Source organism: Microtus pennsylvanicus, chromosome 13, assembly GCF_037038515.1.
Source record: "Microtus pennsylvanicus isolate mMicPen1 chromosome 13, mMicPen1.hap1, whole genome shotgun sequence".
In the NCBI taxonomy this organism is placed as follows: Eukaryota; Metazoa; Chordata; class Mammalia; order Rodentia; family Cricetidae; genus Microtus; species Microtus pennsylvanicus.
In genome coordinates, this window is record NC_134591.1 from 44,419,368 (window position 1) to 44,436,198 (window position 16,831).

The window sequence follows — 16,831 nt, forward strand, 5'->3', positions numbered from 1 at the left end:
TAGTCTATTGTAATCATCTGAATCATACCAAGTAGCTTTTCCATGTTACTTGTCTGGAATGCTTTTATAAGAAAGGATACTTTTTTTTTTTTTTTTACCTGTTTCATTTTGTTTATACATCACAAATAAAAAATATAATCTTCCTGAAAGTACAACAGCTCTTTTTTTTTTTACTTTTTTTCATCTTTGTAATTATTTACTAGCTAGCAATATTCTTAATTAAGGCTACCAATAGCCTTAATTTCTAAGCTACATATGCATATAAGAAGTATGGGACTACATATGCATATAAGAAGTATGGATAGACTGCAAAAGAAAACCACTCAACTCTGCAAAAATACAAAAGAGAAAACAGTGGCCCAATATTTAGTATATGAGTCAAAAATAAAATGTTTGCAAGTGAAATTTTAAGAAAATAGTAAGAAAAGTCTACAGTAACCAACTCTTTTAGCAAAGAATCACAAAGATCCGTTACTTAGGATCTTTTTGGCAAATAACATCAAAAACAGCATTTGAAACATTGAACATCTCTGAATGCGATGAGACGACCAGACATGGGGCTCTGATCTAATGAGTATTTAATGGACTGGCGAACTCAGAATCAGAATACACTACAGGACACATACAGGCAGCACATGCCTGTATGCCCAGCACTTGGGATGTAGGGGCAGGAGGACCAGGACATCAGGAGCTGAAGGCCATCTCAGTTGTAGCAGCTGGAAGTTTGTATCACTACATGAGACCCTTAAGAGATGAGCTGATAATAATGGAGGTTGTCCACTTTATCTTTTCCTTTCCTCCATTTGTCTCCATTGGTGTGCCGTTGGGCGAGCCCAGACTCTGACTGACTGCCAGGCCCCGGCTCCGCTCCTCCTGGGCCACACTGAGCTTCGCCAGGCTCAAGAAAGGATACTTAATAGATAAAAATAATAATAAAAAAAAGAGTATGGTGTTTCAAATCAAGCTCTAAAACATATATTATAAACTGGTAAACTAGTTGACTCATCCTTTTTTTTTGTGCGCTTTTGTGTGTGTTTATGTGTGAGAGAGTGTGAGTGAATGTGTGATGTTTGTGGCACTTTTGGTGTGCATGATAGTTGTTCTTTTAGTCTCTGGAATTGAACTCGGGTTGTCAGGCTTGGAGGCAGGGGCCTTTATTATTTGAGTCATCTCATTAGCTTATTATTCATGAGCTTCTTGTTGACCATTGCTCTGGGAAATTAGTTTATAAGGAATGACGTAGGGATATTTCAGTAGAGTTGCTTTTATTAATAAATACTTGTTTCTGATTACACAAAAACTTAAATATCTCTCGAGAGTTATTGAGAAATGTCAGCCCATTATAACTATTATTATTATTATATACCTTTCACATGAGAGATCATCTTCACTCATATAATGTAGGTTTAAAAGCTTTTTCTAATTTTTTAAAATTATGTTTCACTTAATTTTCTCATTGCATCCTCTAGAAATCTATCATCAACAAGATTTGTTTTTATATTTGTGTTCCTAATCCCTTTTTGAGCTTTTTGTGTCATAAGTTACTGCCATATTTATTGTATGTTATAGTATTTCTGACATGATGGGTTTCCAGTACATACTTTTAAATTGGTAATTATCTCATCAAATACTACTAGGGATTTTCATTGAGGTTTTTCTCCCCAAACAAAATGTCAATCTATTTATCTTAAAATACTTATTTTTAATTCTTTTTTAATATTTCTTTATTTATTATGTATACAATATTCTGTCTGTGTCTGCAGGCCAGAAGAGGGAACTAAACCTCATTACAGATGGTTGTGAGCTACCATGTGGTTGCTGGGAATTGAACTCATGACCTTTGGAAGAGCAGGCAATCTCCTAACCACTGAGCCATTTCTCCAGCCCCTTATTTTTAATTTTTAAGTTAAATTTATTTTATGTCCCTGTGCATGCTTGTGGGTGGATGGGTGCTTGCATGCATTTGGAAGTCAGAGGACAACTTGTAGGATTTAGTTCTCCCTTTCCAGCACATGGGTACTAGAGGTTGAATTTCCAGCAAGGCCATCTCCCCAGACTCTGAAGTAGATATTTATGACTTGAGATCTACTTCGGTGATAGGCTTTCCCCGCCACCCCACTCTCATTAATTCCTCCTAAGAATCTTTCATTAGTCAGATTTTAGAAATATTAATTGGGTGAGGCCTAGAGTTGTACTTGAATGGCAAAGTATAAGTTCTCCTATAACTATATATAGCCCTCAGAAGTGATGTGCCCTCTTTGCTGTGTATCTGTGAAGTTTGACTACTTATTTGGAAATATTCAAACATTGAGGGATGTTAAAAGTCCTTCTTCTTAAGATGCCTCTAATTTCCAAATGGTATTTAAGACTATACTGTGGTTTATGGTATACAAGAAATGACTCTAGGAGAGGTAAGAGATTCTTTTGGGGTTTATCATTTTCATAATTAGAAGAGTAGGTTATCCCACAGAAGTAATGAGAGTGATTTTTAGAATGAAACTGTTATTTATTCTTTACTAGTGAATATTTAGCAATGCTGACATTAACTTACTTTCCCCCCCTCCTCTTATTAGCATTATATGTAGATGTGGAATCTGATTTTCATGCTAAAGTTCCTGTTGTGGTGTGCAAAGATCGGAAAAGGTTGGTAATGAAGAAAAAAAGGTATTTATAAAAACAAACTTGGGCTGAGGAGATTGCTCAATGGGTAAAGGGTTTGCTGTACAAGCATGAGGCATGAGGACTTGAGTTTGAATCACTAGCGCTGAGATAATAAGCTAGGCAATCCTACTTCTTTGAGAGATCATAGGGTCTTCTTGAGCAGCCAGCCTATCCAGCATGTTGAGCTTCAGGTCCAATGAGAGATCTATTAAGCAAGAAGGAGGAGAACAATAGTCAAAGATACCATGAGTCTGACCACCACACAAATGTGTCAATGGACCCATGCATGTTAGTACACACACACACACACACACACACACACACACACACCCGCAAGATGACTCATTTACTACATAAACCTGACAAACTTGAGTTCTACTCTTTGTATCCCATGTAAACCACTGTGCATACAAACACCCCATTATTTTTTATTTTTTTTAAAAAGGAACCAAATTTGTTTCAAACATTTCCAAAGTAAGAAATTGTATATCTTAGATTTTTCATTAGGTTAATATATCATTTATTAAATGACACACCAAATGCATGTGAACAAGAAATTGAGTTAGCAGAGTTAAAGCACTCTAGGTAAAACTTTCCCTTTCCCTCCATTTTCTTTTTCTTTCTTTCTTCTTTTTCTTTTCTCTCCCCCATTCTCTCTCTCTTTCTCTTTCTTTTTCTGCCTAAATTCATTTAGTCACCCATCATACTATAAAACATTTACTTTTGTATACGTGCTATATTGCTCTAGAGATATAAAAATAAAGAGATAGCCACTCTTTGTTTCGTTTTGTTTTTTGTTTTTTAAGACAGGGTTTCACTGTAGCTTTAAAGCCTGTCCTAGAACTAGCTCTTGTAGCTCAGGCTGGCCTGGAACTCACAGAGATCTGTCTGCCTCTGCCTCCCGAGTGCTGGGATTAAAGGTGTGCACCACCATCGCCCGACTGAAATAGCAACCCTTGATAAGGTTTTACTGCCTTTTACAATCTCGGGGCTGGTGAGATCACTTAGTAGGTAAGAGAACTTGCTGCCAAGCCTGAAGAACTGAGCTTATTGTGAGACATACCTGCTAAAAAGAGACACCTGACTCCTGAAGTTGTCTCCTGACCTCCGTTTAAGTATGTGCATGCATGTGTACATACACATACAAGATAAATAATGTAGGAAATATTTTACTTACAATCTAGTTTTCATTTAATTAGCATGACTCATTGCCCTTCTAGTCAGATATCTGTAGGACTGAGAAGGTAAAAGTACTGGGTGTGTTGGTGCACTTGGGAGGAAGAGGTAGGCGCCTCTGATTTTGTGGCCAGCCCTGTGTACATAGCAAGTTCTAGACCAGCCATAGTGAGTCTTTGTCTCAGAAAATAAAAAAAAAAAAGGAAGGATGAAAAGAAACTAAATACTACTTGAGATTTAACATGGAAGAAACATGGGCTGGAGAGATGGCTCAGTGGTTAAGAGCATTGCCTACTCTTCGAAAGATCCTGAGTTCAATTCCCGGCAACCACATGGTTTGTCACAAAATGAGGTCTGGTGCCCTCTTCTGGCCTGCAGGCATACACACAGACAGAATATTGTATATATAACAAACAAACAAACAAATAAATATTTTTAAAAAACATGGAAGAAACTTACAAAAATAGTTAAATGTTCTGTTGATTCCTCAGTTTTTTTTTTTTTTTTTGTAATGTAAGATCGTGGGTCTTTTTTTAAATTCAAATTGAAAAGATTTTGTAGAGATCTAGTTCAGCTTTCTTATTTTGGACTTTAAAGTTTTTCTGTATTAGGACTACTGAGAACTCAAGAACAATGGCAATGGGTTTCTGATCCTACTGCACGCACTGGCTTTGTGGGAGCCTAGGCAGTTTGGATGCTCGACTTACTAGACCTGGATGAAGGTGGGGGTTCCTTGGACTTCCCACAGGACAGGGAACCCTGATTGCTTTTCGGGCTGGGGGGGGGACTTAATTGGGGGAGGGGGATGGAAATGGGAGGCGGTGGCGGGGAAGAGACAGAAATAAATAAAAAAAAAAGTATTTCTGTATTATGGTGTGTGTATGTGTGGACATTTGTGTCCCATGACATGTGGAGGTCAGAAGGCAACTTTATAATGTAAGTTCTCTCCTTTAAAGCATTGCATGGGTACTGGGATTGGTTATAAAGGGTTTAACTGAGGTCTTCAGGCTTATTTGGCTAGTTAAGACATCTTGCCAGCCCAACTTCCTTTTTTTTCTAAATTAGAAAATCGAGACTGGGAGAGGATAAACATTTGTCCAGATTTATATCTTTTAAGACAATCTAGTAGATGGAAACAAAACAGAAAACAAGTGTTTTTCATGTTGTATTTAATTGCCTGCATACGACAGCCTCAGCTTCATTCTTTTTGCTGCTCCCCTCCCTTCCCTTGGATAACTCTCCACTGTATTCCTCTCATTCCACTTAAGGTAGCTCCTGATTTCACTGTACAAAAGCATAAGTTGTGGATTAATAAGTAAATTCCAATCCTTAACTTGAAAGTAGCAACAAAACTATGAAAATTTGGATAAGAGTTGAGAAGTATAGTTACTAAATCAATTTTTAAAATTTTTATCATGTACAAAACCATAAAGAATGAACTAGAAGCCAGATGGTAGTAGTGCACACCTTTGATCCCAGCACTCGGGAGGCAGAGGCAGGCCGATCCCTCCCTCTGATCTACAGAACGAGTTCCAGGATAGGTGCCAAAGCTACAGAGAAACTTGGTTTCAAAAAACCAAAAAAATTGCCCCCCCCAAAAAAGAATGAACTAGAAGAGAAGCAAGCTATGGTAATTGGCATTGAATATGTTAGTGTCATTGGTGGCTTGAGCTTGTAATCTTAGCTTGGGTTTTATAGTAAGGATCCTGTCTTTATTATGGTCCAAAAATGTGGGCTTATAAGATGGCTCAGTGGATAAAGTTGCTTGTCTCTAAGCCTGACCATCTGACTTTGATATATGGGACCCACATGGAGCAAAGAACCAACTTCCACAAATTTCCTCTGACTTCCACATACATATCATGGCACACATGTTCATACACAATGAGTAAAGGAGCAGAAAAAAAAATGTTTTGCTATGACTGAAAACAATTGCTATTATATGTGTATCTTTGTGGATACTAAAAACAACTGCAGTCTTTTGCAAGAACAGTACAGGCTCTTAACTGCTGAACCATTTCTCCATTCATGCAGTAACTTTTCTGGTTATTAAAATACATTGACTGAAAAAGATAGCCTCTGGGTTTTTGAAGCATTCTGCTTTTAAAGGTATTAATGCAACAAAATTTGTTTCTCATTCACAGTGGTTTACTATGTAGAGTGAGTGCTGGAAATGATATGGCATGTCTCACTACTGACTTACTTGCTGCTCTTGGCAAAGTGGAGCCTGTCTTCACTCCCTTAGTGTTAGCCTTTCGCTACTGGGCTAAGGTAAGTGGAACAGAAGAAAATAAGTCAAGCCTTTTCTTGTTCTTATACATATTATAATGTAGGAGGAAATAGTTGTCTGTCGCCTACAGAAAATCCTGTGTCTGGTTTCATCATGGACATCAGATAAAGTTTCACTGGCATGTAGTAAGTTCCCTTTTCCAGTTGAAACTGTTGATGACCTTGAGCCATTATACTTACTGGTTTTTCCTTTATTCACATGTGGTAAGATAAGAGAATAAAATAGGAATTTTATGACAGTGCAGTGCATTAAGTTATTTGAAGCTTGTAAATTATTTACTCTTGGAACTTTCTGTTTAACTTATACACTTACATATTTTTAAAAATTTATTTACTTGCCGGGTGGTGGTGGCGCATGCCTTTAATCCCAGCACTTGGGAGGCAAAGGCAGGTGGATCTCTGGGAGTTCGAGGCCAGCCTGGTCTACAAGAGCTAGTTCTGGAACAGGCACCAAAGCTACAGAGAAACCCTGTCTAAAAAAAAAATTTATTCACTTTATGTGTACAAGTGTTTTGCTACCTTGTATATCTTGGGTGCCTGGAATCTGGGAGGTCAGAAGAGGGTATTGGGAACCCCTGGTCTTGGAGTTATAGAAGCTTGAGAGCTGCCACAGGTGCTGAGAATCAAACCCAGGTCCTCTACAAGGACAAGTGCTCTTAACCTGTGGATTAACTCTAGCCATTATTTATTTTTTAAAGCACTTATATTTTTTATAATTTGTTAATTATTATTTTATATAAGTTATTGAATATTATACTATAATTATAGTATCTTTTTTATTTTTTATTTTCGAGACAGGGTTTCTCTGTGTAACCGCTCTGGCTGTTCTGGAACTCATTCTGTAGACCAAGTTGGCCTTGAATTCACAGAGATCCATCTGCTTCTGCCTCCCAAGAGCTGATACTAAAGGCATGAGCCCCACGCCCATTTTCTAGTATCATTTCTAATTCCATAGGAAAAAATTAGTAGGGAAGCCAATGGCTCAATGCATACAAATAAAATGTTACTATAATAAATAAAATAAATAAATAAAATAACTAGTTGGGGAGGGATTTGGCAGTGACTTTTACTTCTTTCCTCCATTGGGGGAAACTCACATCACCAGACACTGATTCTCACAGTTTAGGAAAAATTGTCTATAGGAACCAGTTCTTTATGGCACATGATATTCCCAGAGGTAAGAGTTGAACAGAGCCAATACACTACTTAATTCTAGCACTTGAGGGTCTAAGGTAAGAGACTTGCTAGTTTAGAGTCAACTTGGGTTATGTAGTGAGTCTCTGTCTCAAATACAGCACATGCAGGGTAGATGTGATAGCCAGGTCTTTGTTGGGGTTGTGGATGAAATGGCATTTCAAGCCATAGGCATAGTAACCCTAAAAAGTAGAACTTGTGGTAGAGTTTTATGTTGTACTTGAAGTGGGAGTTGGCTAGTGTAGTTCACCTAGACTATGCACAAACTGGTACTCAGGACCATAGTGACAACATTCACTCTTAGAGATGGTCTGTGAGAACTCAGTATTGTAGAGAGAGGAGATGAGTGGGGATGCAAAGTGCATGATGAGGTGTCCCAGGGAAGAGGGTATCTAGCCATAACTTTGGCTCTCTAATAGGCTGGTAGAGTGGCTAGTTAGGTAGGAAGTACCCCAGACAGGATGGAGTAAGAATTTGTGATTCAAAGTACTGAAGACTTAATTCTTTGGGGTCAGATGGCAGATCAAAAATCAGTGACAGGAGACCCTCTTAGATAGTAGCGATCCATGTGGCATCAGTTGTCATGTAGTTTAACTTGAAAGTATGAGCACTAAGGTCAGTCTCTTTTCTTTTAAGTAGTTAATATACATTCTTTGAGTTCTGGTGATAGGTAGTTTTATAGATAAAACCTTTTAAATCAAGGTAATAAATCTATTTAGTTTTATCATTCATAAATCCTAATCAAGCTACCTGATTTTCTTAATTTTTATTAAAGAATTCTATTTAAAATTTAAATATTTAAATTTTAAGTTTTTTATTTTTAATTTTGATTTCTTTGAGACGGGGTCTCTATTATTTTCTCTGTCTTAGAACTGACTATGTAGACCAGGCTGGCCTCACACTCGCAGAGATCCACCTCTGTTTACCTCTCAAGTACTGAGATTAAAGGTGTATGCCAATTTGCCTGGCCTTATTTTTATTTTCTAAGCATTGTTTGACATCTAAAAAGAGATCATGGAATTCTTTTCCTTTTTTTTTCCCTTTTTTGGTTTTTCAAGACACGATTTCTCTATAGCTTTGGAGCCTGTCCTGGAACTAGCTCTTGTAAACCAGGCTGGCCTCGAACTCACAGAGATACGCCTACTCTGCCTCTTGAGTGCTGGGATTAAAGGCATGTGCCACCACCACCTGGCTGAGATCATTGAATTCTAAAAAGGTTTTTCTTGCCTGATGTGGTAGTATACACCTGTAATTGCACTAATTTGAGGGTGGGGTGGGGTGGCAAGATGTTTGCAATGTTAAGTATAGGCTACACAGTGAAGTCCTCCATCAGAGTGGGCTATATGAGCAGGGAACTAGGAACATGAGGTAATACATTCTGGATGGTGATATTTCAGATTATTTCTTTTCTTTTTCTTTTTCTTTTGTTTTCGAGACAGGGTTTCTTGGTAGCTTTTTTGGTTCCTGTCCTGGAACTAGCTCTTGTAGACCAGGCTGGCCTCGAACTCACAGAGATCCACCTGCCTCTGCCTCCCGAGTGCTGGGATTAAAGGCGTGCGCCACCACCGCCCGGCTTCAGATTGTTTCTTAAGTTTCATTGTTTTTTGAACTTTTTTTTAACAGTGAAGAACGAGCTACTTTATACTATGAAAATTGAAGAAAGCTAAATGCTAGGACTTTGTTCTTTTCTGTTTTGCAGTTGTGCTATATTGACTCCCAAACTGATGGTGGAATCCCTTCTTACTGCTTTGCTTTAATGGTGATGTTTTTTCTTCAACAAAGAAAGCCCCCTCTTCTTCCTTGCTTACTTGGAAGTTGGGTAAGCTTGAGTTTGTGATGCATATGTGCATATAAATATATAATGTATATATAGTTCTTGCTGAGTGTTGTGCTCAAGCATTTTAAGGTGAAATTCTGGTTTTTCTATCTTTTCTTTCCTCTTTCTCTTTCTTTTTTTAAAAATAATTTTTCTACTACCAATTTGGAATGCCTTTTTATATAGATTGAAGGCTTTGACCCAAAAAGAATGGATGACTTTCAGCTGAAAGGCATAGTAGAAGAGAAGTTTGTGAAATGGGAGTATAATTCAAGTAGTGCAACTGAGAAAAACTTAATTGCTGATGAAAACAAAGCTAAGGCAGACCAACCAAAAGATGATACCAAGAAGACAGAAACAGACAACCAAAGTAATGCCATGAAGGAAAAACATGGCAAAGTAAGCTTTTTGTTTTTTATTTTAACTTTTCTCTCTGTAGAACTTATGAATGACTTCAAGTGAAACTATTTGACTAGCAGTAGATTGACCTCTTGGCCTCATTTTCCTCATCTATACAGTGAGGGGTTGATCTGGTTTAGTTTTTGGTCTGAGATTTTCTAATAAACGTACATATTGTTTGAGTTATATCAAGGTAATTCTGTTTCCTTTTTCATTTAAACCAGCAAAATTCCCTTAATGGGTTAAGTTTTCATTAAAGTTTAAGCGTAATGTGGCCAGATTGGGTAGAGAAATAAAAAGTCTTTTGCTCAGTTAATCAATTCAGCATGCATTTATTAAAGACCTCCTGTGTTCCAGGCATTTTCTTGAGTGCTAGACAACGATAGGCAAATATACATGGATTGTGTTCTTCTTACACTTGTAGTATTTCAAGAATATATGCAGTGTTGTTTGAAATGATTGCTCTACTTAACACTGAATTGTTGTAGTTCTCTGGATTTACTTCATTATTTTATTAGAGTTATCTTTCTTCTTCAACTACCTTCTACTTTTTTTCTCAAAGCATTAGTGCTCCCAATTAATGATCTTGCTTTTTAGTTTTCTGAGAATATTGAAGCAATCAAAAGAGGACTACACACTCAACCATCATCTCTGTCATTTCTACTCATATTCTTCCTTGCTACGTCTATTTCTAAAGGAACTTCCCATGCCATAATCTAAAGGCATCTTCTCCATTGCCTTCTGAATTATTTCAGAATATATTACTTTAGCAGTTTTCTTTCCTTCCTAAATTGTCAACTTTTCATTCTCTAATCAAGTATTCTTCTATTTCTCTCATTTTAAAGAAAAATTTTAAGTACCTTCCCTCCCATCTATTGCTTGGTTTCCCTTTGTAGTAAACTAAATAGAATTGTTTCTATTCTTGATTTCCATTTTTCTGTGTCTCTTTAACTCACATTATCAATCTGGCAAGACCTGTATTACTAGCTTCTATTTTGTTAAATTTTTTTTAAATATTTATTTTATTTATTATATATACAGTATTCTTTCTGTGTGTATGCCTGAAGGCCAGAAGAGGGCACCAGACCTCATTACAGATGGTTGTGAGCCACCATGTGGTTGCTGGGAATTGAACTCAGGACCTTTGGAAGAGCACGCAACGCTCTTAACCGTTGAGCCATCTCTCCAGCCCTATTTTGTTAAATTTTATGGTCACTTAAAATTATATCTTTGTAATAGCAACATTTTCCAGTTGATAATTTCAGCACACCACACCTGTAGCTGTTTAGTCCATCTCAGGTTTTTCTTTGCTAATTCATTTTTTCTCCCCTCCAGTTAGTAACGTTGAAGTGTTATGATCTTGCTTTATGATGTCTCTTTTTCTTTTTTCTTTAAAGATTTATTTATTTATTATGACTTATGTGCTTTGGTGTTTTGCCTGAATGTGTGTCTGTGTGAAGAAATCAAATCTGCTGGCACTGGAGTCACAGAAAGGTGTGAGCTGCCATGTGGACGCTGGGAATTGAACCTGGGTCCTCTGGAAGAGCAACCAGTGCTTTTAACTGCTGAACCATCTCTGTAGCCCAATCTCCCTTTTTCTGGTATATCTTCTTTCCTGTGGTAGGTGATCCTGTCCAATCCTTTTGCTTTTTAGTGCTATCTGTAGGAGCCTAGTTAGTGTCTTTTGAGGTATCTAGGTATGTCTAAACTGAACTTTGGATGTTACTCTGAAACTTGGAAGTTTTTCATGTTTCATCAGTTGATAATGCTTCGTCCTTTTAAGCATTCAATTTAAAACTCCAGAAACAGCTTTTATTCCTTTCTTTCTTGAAAATCCTTTATCAGGTATGTTAAAAAATCTTGAATCTTATTATTTTTACTTCAAAATATATCTAGAATAGCATCACCTTTTACTGCGTACTGTTACTATCCTAGTTCTAGCCACTGTCATCCTGGCCTGGATTTTTGAATGTCTTCTAACAGATATCTAATTCCTGCATGTACTCCACCTTTATTTATACTCAGCATCATTGTAATCTGGGTGGCCGTAAAAAGGTTAAGTCAGCTATTGCCCTTGTCTGTCCTTGCACAAAATGTTATCAGTTGTTTCTCATTTCATTTAGTATAGAAAAATCAAGTAGTCATTGGATCACTCTTTGCTTCTTCCAATTTCTTCTACTACACTAGCTTTCAATCTTCTCTTTTGTTTCCCCCCCTCTTCCTCCACTTTCTCTCCTTCCATGTGAAATTCACATGGTTTTCTTTTTAAAGCTAGTCACTCTTTGGTGTTATGTGTGTTTGTCTGCTCCCTATTCTTACAACACATTTCTCTTTTCATCAGGTCAGGATTTCTGAACAAAACTGATCCTGATACTCAGTTTAGCACTTAATTTTTTCTGTTCCTTTATTTCCATCCCTTTTTTTATGGTCAACTCATCCTCCCACCCCCCCCACCCCCACCCCCATAGTACTTAGCTGCTTCTAACTAATTATTTAGTCTACTTATCAAGCATGTTTGTTTTCTTCTTATAAGCTCCATGAAGGCAAGAACCTTGACTTCTTTTAAAAGATGATCCCAAATTCCACCTTAACATTTAATTTTTACTGCAATTCTCTAGATCATTTCTCTGTCCTAATAGTCTATATAATATGACCTCTCCTTCTTTGGGTAGCAGTATTGTGTAGAGAGAGATTCTTAGCACAGACACAGTAGCCAGGTGGTCTTCAGTCAGATTCTTGCACTGTAGAATTGTTCATGTAGGTTTAGGCTTTAGAAGTGTTTGTAAGGATCGGAGGCATTCTGTGAAGTTATGTGTAAATGTGAGTTTTCTTTGTTACGCTATCCTTCGCACAAATCCAGGAACATAGTAGGTTTTAAAGAAATGTTTGCTGAATGACATTTTTTTAATTTTTGAAAGAAATTTACAATATGAAATTGTTATAGCTATCCAGTAGTTTACAACCTTGACTGTGCATGAGGTTCACAAAGAGCTTAAAAAAAAAATAGGTGTAGTGCTTGTAATTCTAGTACTTGGGAGGTTGTATCTTGAGCTACAATCTTGCTTTCATTACAGGGTGAAACTCTGTCTCAAGCTCACACATCTAGTCAATAAAACAAATACAACAAAGATTAAAAAGCAAAATAACAAAAAAACTACAAGGACTGGAGATGTACCTCAGCGGCAGAGCATTTGCTTAACATTGTGCAAGCCCCTGGGTTCCATCCATAGTGTTCTCACCCCACACGCTCACACATATAGAAACCCTAGTCTCTGGATATCAGTCCAGATATCCCAGATCAGTTAAATCAGATTCCTAGAAGTGATATGGAATTTCATGCTCACCTGGTGATTGTTTTGTGCAGTCAAACTTGATAGTCACTGGCTTAATGAAAAAACACAGAATTCCTTGGATTTCTTTAATTCAAACTGACTTTTTTTTTTTTGCTTTTGATAATGCTTTGTTATGCCTGTTTGAAAATATAATCACTTAAGTTTTTTTTCTAATTAACAACTTACTGATTTTATAGTTTTGAGAAACTTTAATGAAAAGTATTTTCTCTTCTAGTCTCCTTTAACATTGGAAGCACCAAATCAGGTACCCTTGGGACAGTTGTGGCTGGAGTTGCTAAAATTTTACACACTGGATTTTGCTTTGGAGGAATATGTCATATGTGTTCGGATACAAGATATTCTAACAAGAGAAAACAAAAACTGGCCTAAAAGACGAATAGCCATTGAAGGTGAGATGATACGCTCTGTATGTGCGAGCTGTTTAGTGTTATGGTCCTCACCTTCTAACACTGTGTTTCTAACTTTATCCCTTGGGTATGCTAAAGAAAATGATAATTGGTTCCACCTGAAATCCTGACGTGGGAGTGTCATATATCAATCTGTTGATTTCATTGGCTAAGTAATAAACAAACTGCTTGGGCTCATAGCTTAGAACATAGGTGGGTGGAGTAAACAGAACAGAATGCTGGGAGGAAGAGGAAGTGAGCTCAGAGACGCCAGCCATCCTCTCCTCTCCTGGGCAGACACACGCGATGAAGCTCTGACCCAGGATGGACATAGGCTAGAATCTTCCCGGTAAGTGCACCTTGGGGTGCTACACACAGATGATTAGAAATGGGCTAAATTAATATGGGAGAATTAGCCTAGAAGAGAATGGGCCAAGCAGTGTTTAAAAGAATACAGTTTCCGTGTAATTATTTCGGGTAAAGCTAGCCGTGGGGGCGTCCGGGTGCCAGGGACACAGCCCCGCTGCCCTTATTTCAACAAAATCCCAAGCACATAATTATGCTATGACAAAAAGCCAGATGTAGTTGTTCATGCCTTCAGTCATAGCACTTGGGAGGCTTAGGCAGGAGAATTGCCATAATGAGTTTTGTTTCAGCTTGGATTATAAGAGTGAGATCCTGGTTCAAAAAGATACTATGAGAAGAAATGAAATTTTTAATATGAGTACTGGAATTTGAAAGGTTTCATTTAGTGACAGTTTATGGGGAAGCAGAGTGGCACAGCTTCTAGTAATATCTTGATTGAAACTGATTTTTGAATTGACTGTAGTGATTCTCTTATAAATTAATTTTCTCTTTTAGCTTTTGAGTTTATGGAAGAAACCAAAGATACTACATTTGTCTTTCTTCTGCTCTGTTTTTAAGAATTTGTTTGAATCCTGGGTTAGAAAACTTTGGGAACATATTCTCTGTTGATATTGCAGCAGTTAAGATTTGTTTGTGTAAGCATGGAAGTATAATTTGTTAGTAGAAACTTAGTCATTGATCATTTTCTTTTTACTAGATCCATTTTCAGTCAAGAGGAATGTTGCACGGAGCTTGAACAGCCAGCTTGTTTATGAATATGTTGTGGAGAGATTCAGGGCAGCTTATCGATATTTTGCCTGTCCTCAAAGGAAGGGTGGAAATAAATCTACAGCGGATTTCAAGAAAAAAGAGAAGGGGAAAATAAGCAATAAGAAACCAGGGAAGTCTGATTGTATGGCAACCAACTGTTGCATTCTTCCTGGGGAAAGCACAGAAAAAGTAAACACAGAGAGAGATCAATCTGTTAAATATAATGAAATGGAGCTTACATCACAGAGATGTATTGCTGACAATGACAATTTGTTGGTAAATGAACTAGGTTTGGCTGACCAAGGACAGAAAGATTCTTCATCTCTTTCTACTGCCAGGGAAGGCAGTGAATTAGAGCAAAAACCAGCTGAGAAACAAGGTGATTTAACACCATCAGAAACTTCTTTAAAAAAGGAACTCAGCCAGTGTAATTGCACTGGGTCCCCTGATGGAGCTGAATCTGCTGGAATAGACTGCAGATCGAATTTAGAGATGGAGAGTTCACATCAGATTGTGTGCAACAACTTATCTGCTACCTCTTGCAACTGCAAAGCTACAGAAGCTCCTTCTGACTTTATTGATGATGATAACCTCCCTTCCCAGGAACTATATTATGTGTTTGATAAGTTTATTTTAACCTCTGGCAAGGTAGGATATGATAAACAATTTGTAAAACATCGTGGTTACTGTATGACTATTGATAGTTTTTAGATTTATTAATAGTAACATAAAATAGCTTCTATGGTCGTGACTTGTTTTGGAATGATTTTAATGTGATTCTATCTTTTACTTATATTCTTTCCTATTGTTTGAGTTAAAAAGAGCATATAAAATGTAATCAATAATCCTACTAGTAATTGGTTTTCTTCTCCTTTTCATACATGAAATTATCTGGTATTATGAAAATCAGATTAGCAAAGCAGTGTATATTTTAAAAATCTGCTTATTTATATATATATATATATATATATATAATTATGTTTCTCTTTAAAAAGAAGACAAAGTTTTAATTTAAATAATTTTTCATTTTAATTTTGGTGTGAACATATAACTAACTATGCTGCTAAGTTGTAGTTGAAACTAAGAACAAGAGTCAAAAACATGGAGAATGTAGATTCTGTTCTGACACTGAACATTTCCGGACTTTTTAATATTTTTTGTGGATTGCAGGAGTGCTGTCCTTTTAAAGTGGAAGGATCTGAACTTAAACTCTTTAGAATGTTCAAAGTACTACAGCGAATAGAAAAGAAGCAGTACTACTTTTGTTAATAAAAGAGTTTTAGCTACATTGCATTTCTTCAAGTACCGTGTACATTACTAAAATATCTGCATTTAGAATGGCAAAGTGATTATTTAGATTTAATTGTAAGCATAGTAGATTATTGAGGGAAAATGAACTGGAAAATTACTGTTTTATCAATAATTACTTATTTACAAAGTGTAAGCTTCTTAACCTATTTACTGTACATTATTTCTTTTTTTAAAAAAAAATCTTTTTTTTGGTACTGGGGAGTTGACTAGGTGGCTAAGAGGTTCCACTTGTTGGCCTACATCATCTCTCCAATTCTAGGGGATGTCTTCCTCTTCTGACCTCTGTGGGCACTGCAAACATGTACACATCCACACATATTCAGATGCATACATGTGCACATAATATAAAATAAAAATTTAAAAAACATTAAGATTAAGTTGGATTTTTAAAAACTGTTTTTATTTAATCTGTTTTAGTATTTTGTCTACATGTTTGTCTGTGCACCACTTCCTGAGACCAGAAAAGGATATTAGATTCCTGGGAACTGTAGTTAACAAAGATGGTTGTGAGCTGCCATCTCGGTGCTGGGAATTGAATCCAGGATTCTTTGCAAGGAGCAGCCAGTGCTTTGACCTGATCTCTTCAACTCAGATTGATATTTTTAAAGACTGTAGAGACTACACACGCACACATGCACACACACGCACACGCACACATGCACGTGCATACAACTTGATGTGTGATAAGTCAACACCTCTGAAATCATGACCACTGATAATGCCACAAATATATTCGTCATCTCAAAAAGTCCTTTCTTTACTTTTTTTTCCTTTTATGGTAACTTTAATCTCCTTGCAAAATTCTAAGGCCATAATACAGTATTAAACACAGGCCCAGACAACAGTGGCTTTCCAGAACCTGTTTATTTTGCATAAATGAAATTTTGTACCTTTTGTCTCATACTTCCTCCTTTTTTTCTTCTCCACCCAGGCAGAATTTCTTTATTTTGTATAAGGATACATCTATTAAATATTATCCAGGTTATAGTATTTAATTATATAGACTGTTGCAAAGAAAAGCTAAATGGCAAATCGTTAGAAAAATCTCTTAGGGAAGTACAATTTACATTCCTTATAACTTACTCCTCCCTCCCCCAAATTTATACTAAGGTAAGTACCATATCTTTTAC

General features: G+C 36.8%; 1 protein-coding gene across 7 annotated transcripts in view; it reads left to right on the forward strand.

Moving 5' to 3' along the window:
• The window catches only part of Tut4 (terminal uridylyl transferase 4), a 97,697-nt gene that overhangs the window by 36,782 nt on the left and 44,084 nt on the right, over positions 1 to 16,831 (forward strand). For 6 of the 7 annotated variants that reach the window (XM_075946840.1, XM_075946839.1, XM_075946842.1 and 3 more), the window contains exons 8-13: positions 2,574 to 2,643; positions 5,982 to 6,108; positions 9,020 to 9,139; positions 9,323 to 9,535; positions 13,103 to 13,277; positions 14,338 to 15,038. In XM_075946840.1, coding sequence (XP_075802955.1) covers positions 2,574 to 2,643; positions 5,982 to 6,108; positions 9,020 to 9,139; positions 9,323 to 9,535; positions 13,103 to 13,277; positions 14,338 to 15,038 — 1,406 coding nt within the window. The remainder of the gene's footprint in view (positions 1 to 2,573; positions 2,644 to 5,981; positions 6,109 to 9,019; positions 9,140 to 9,322; positions 9,536 to 13,102; positions 13,278 to 14,337; positions 15,039 to 16,831) is intronic. The other variant, XM_075946843.1, reaches the window with a different exon arrangement.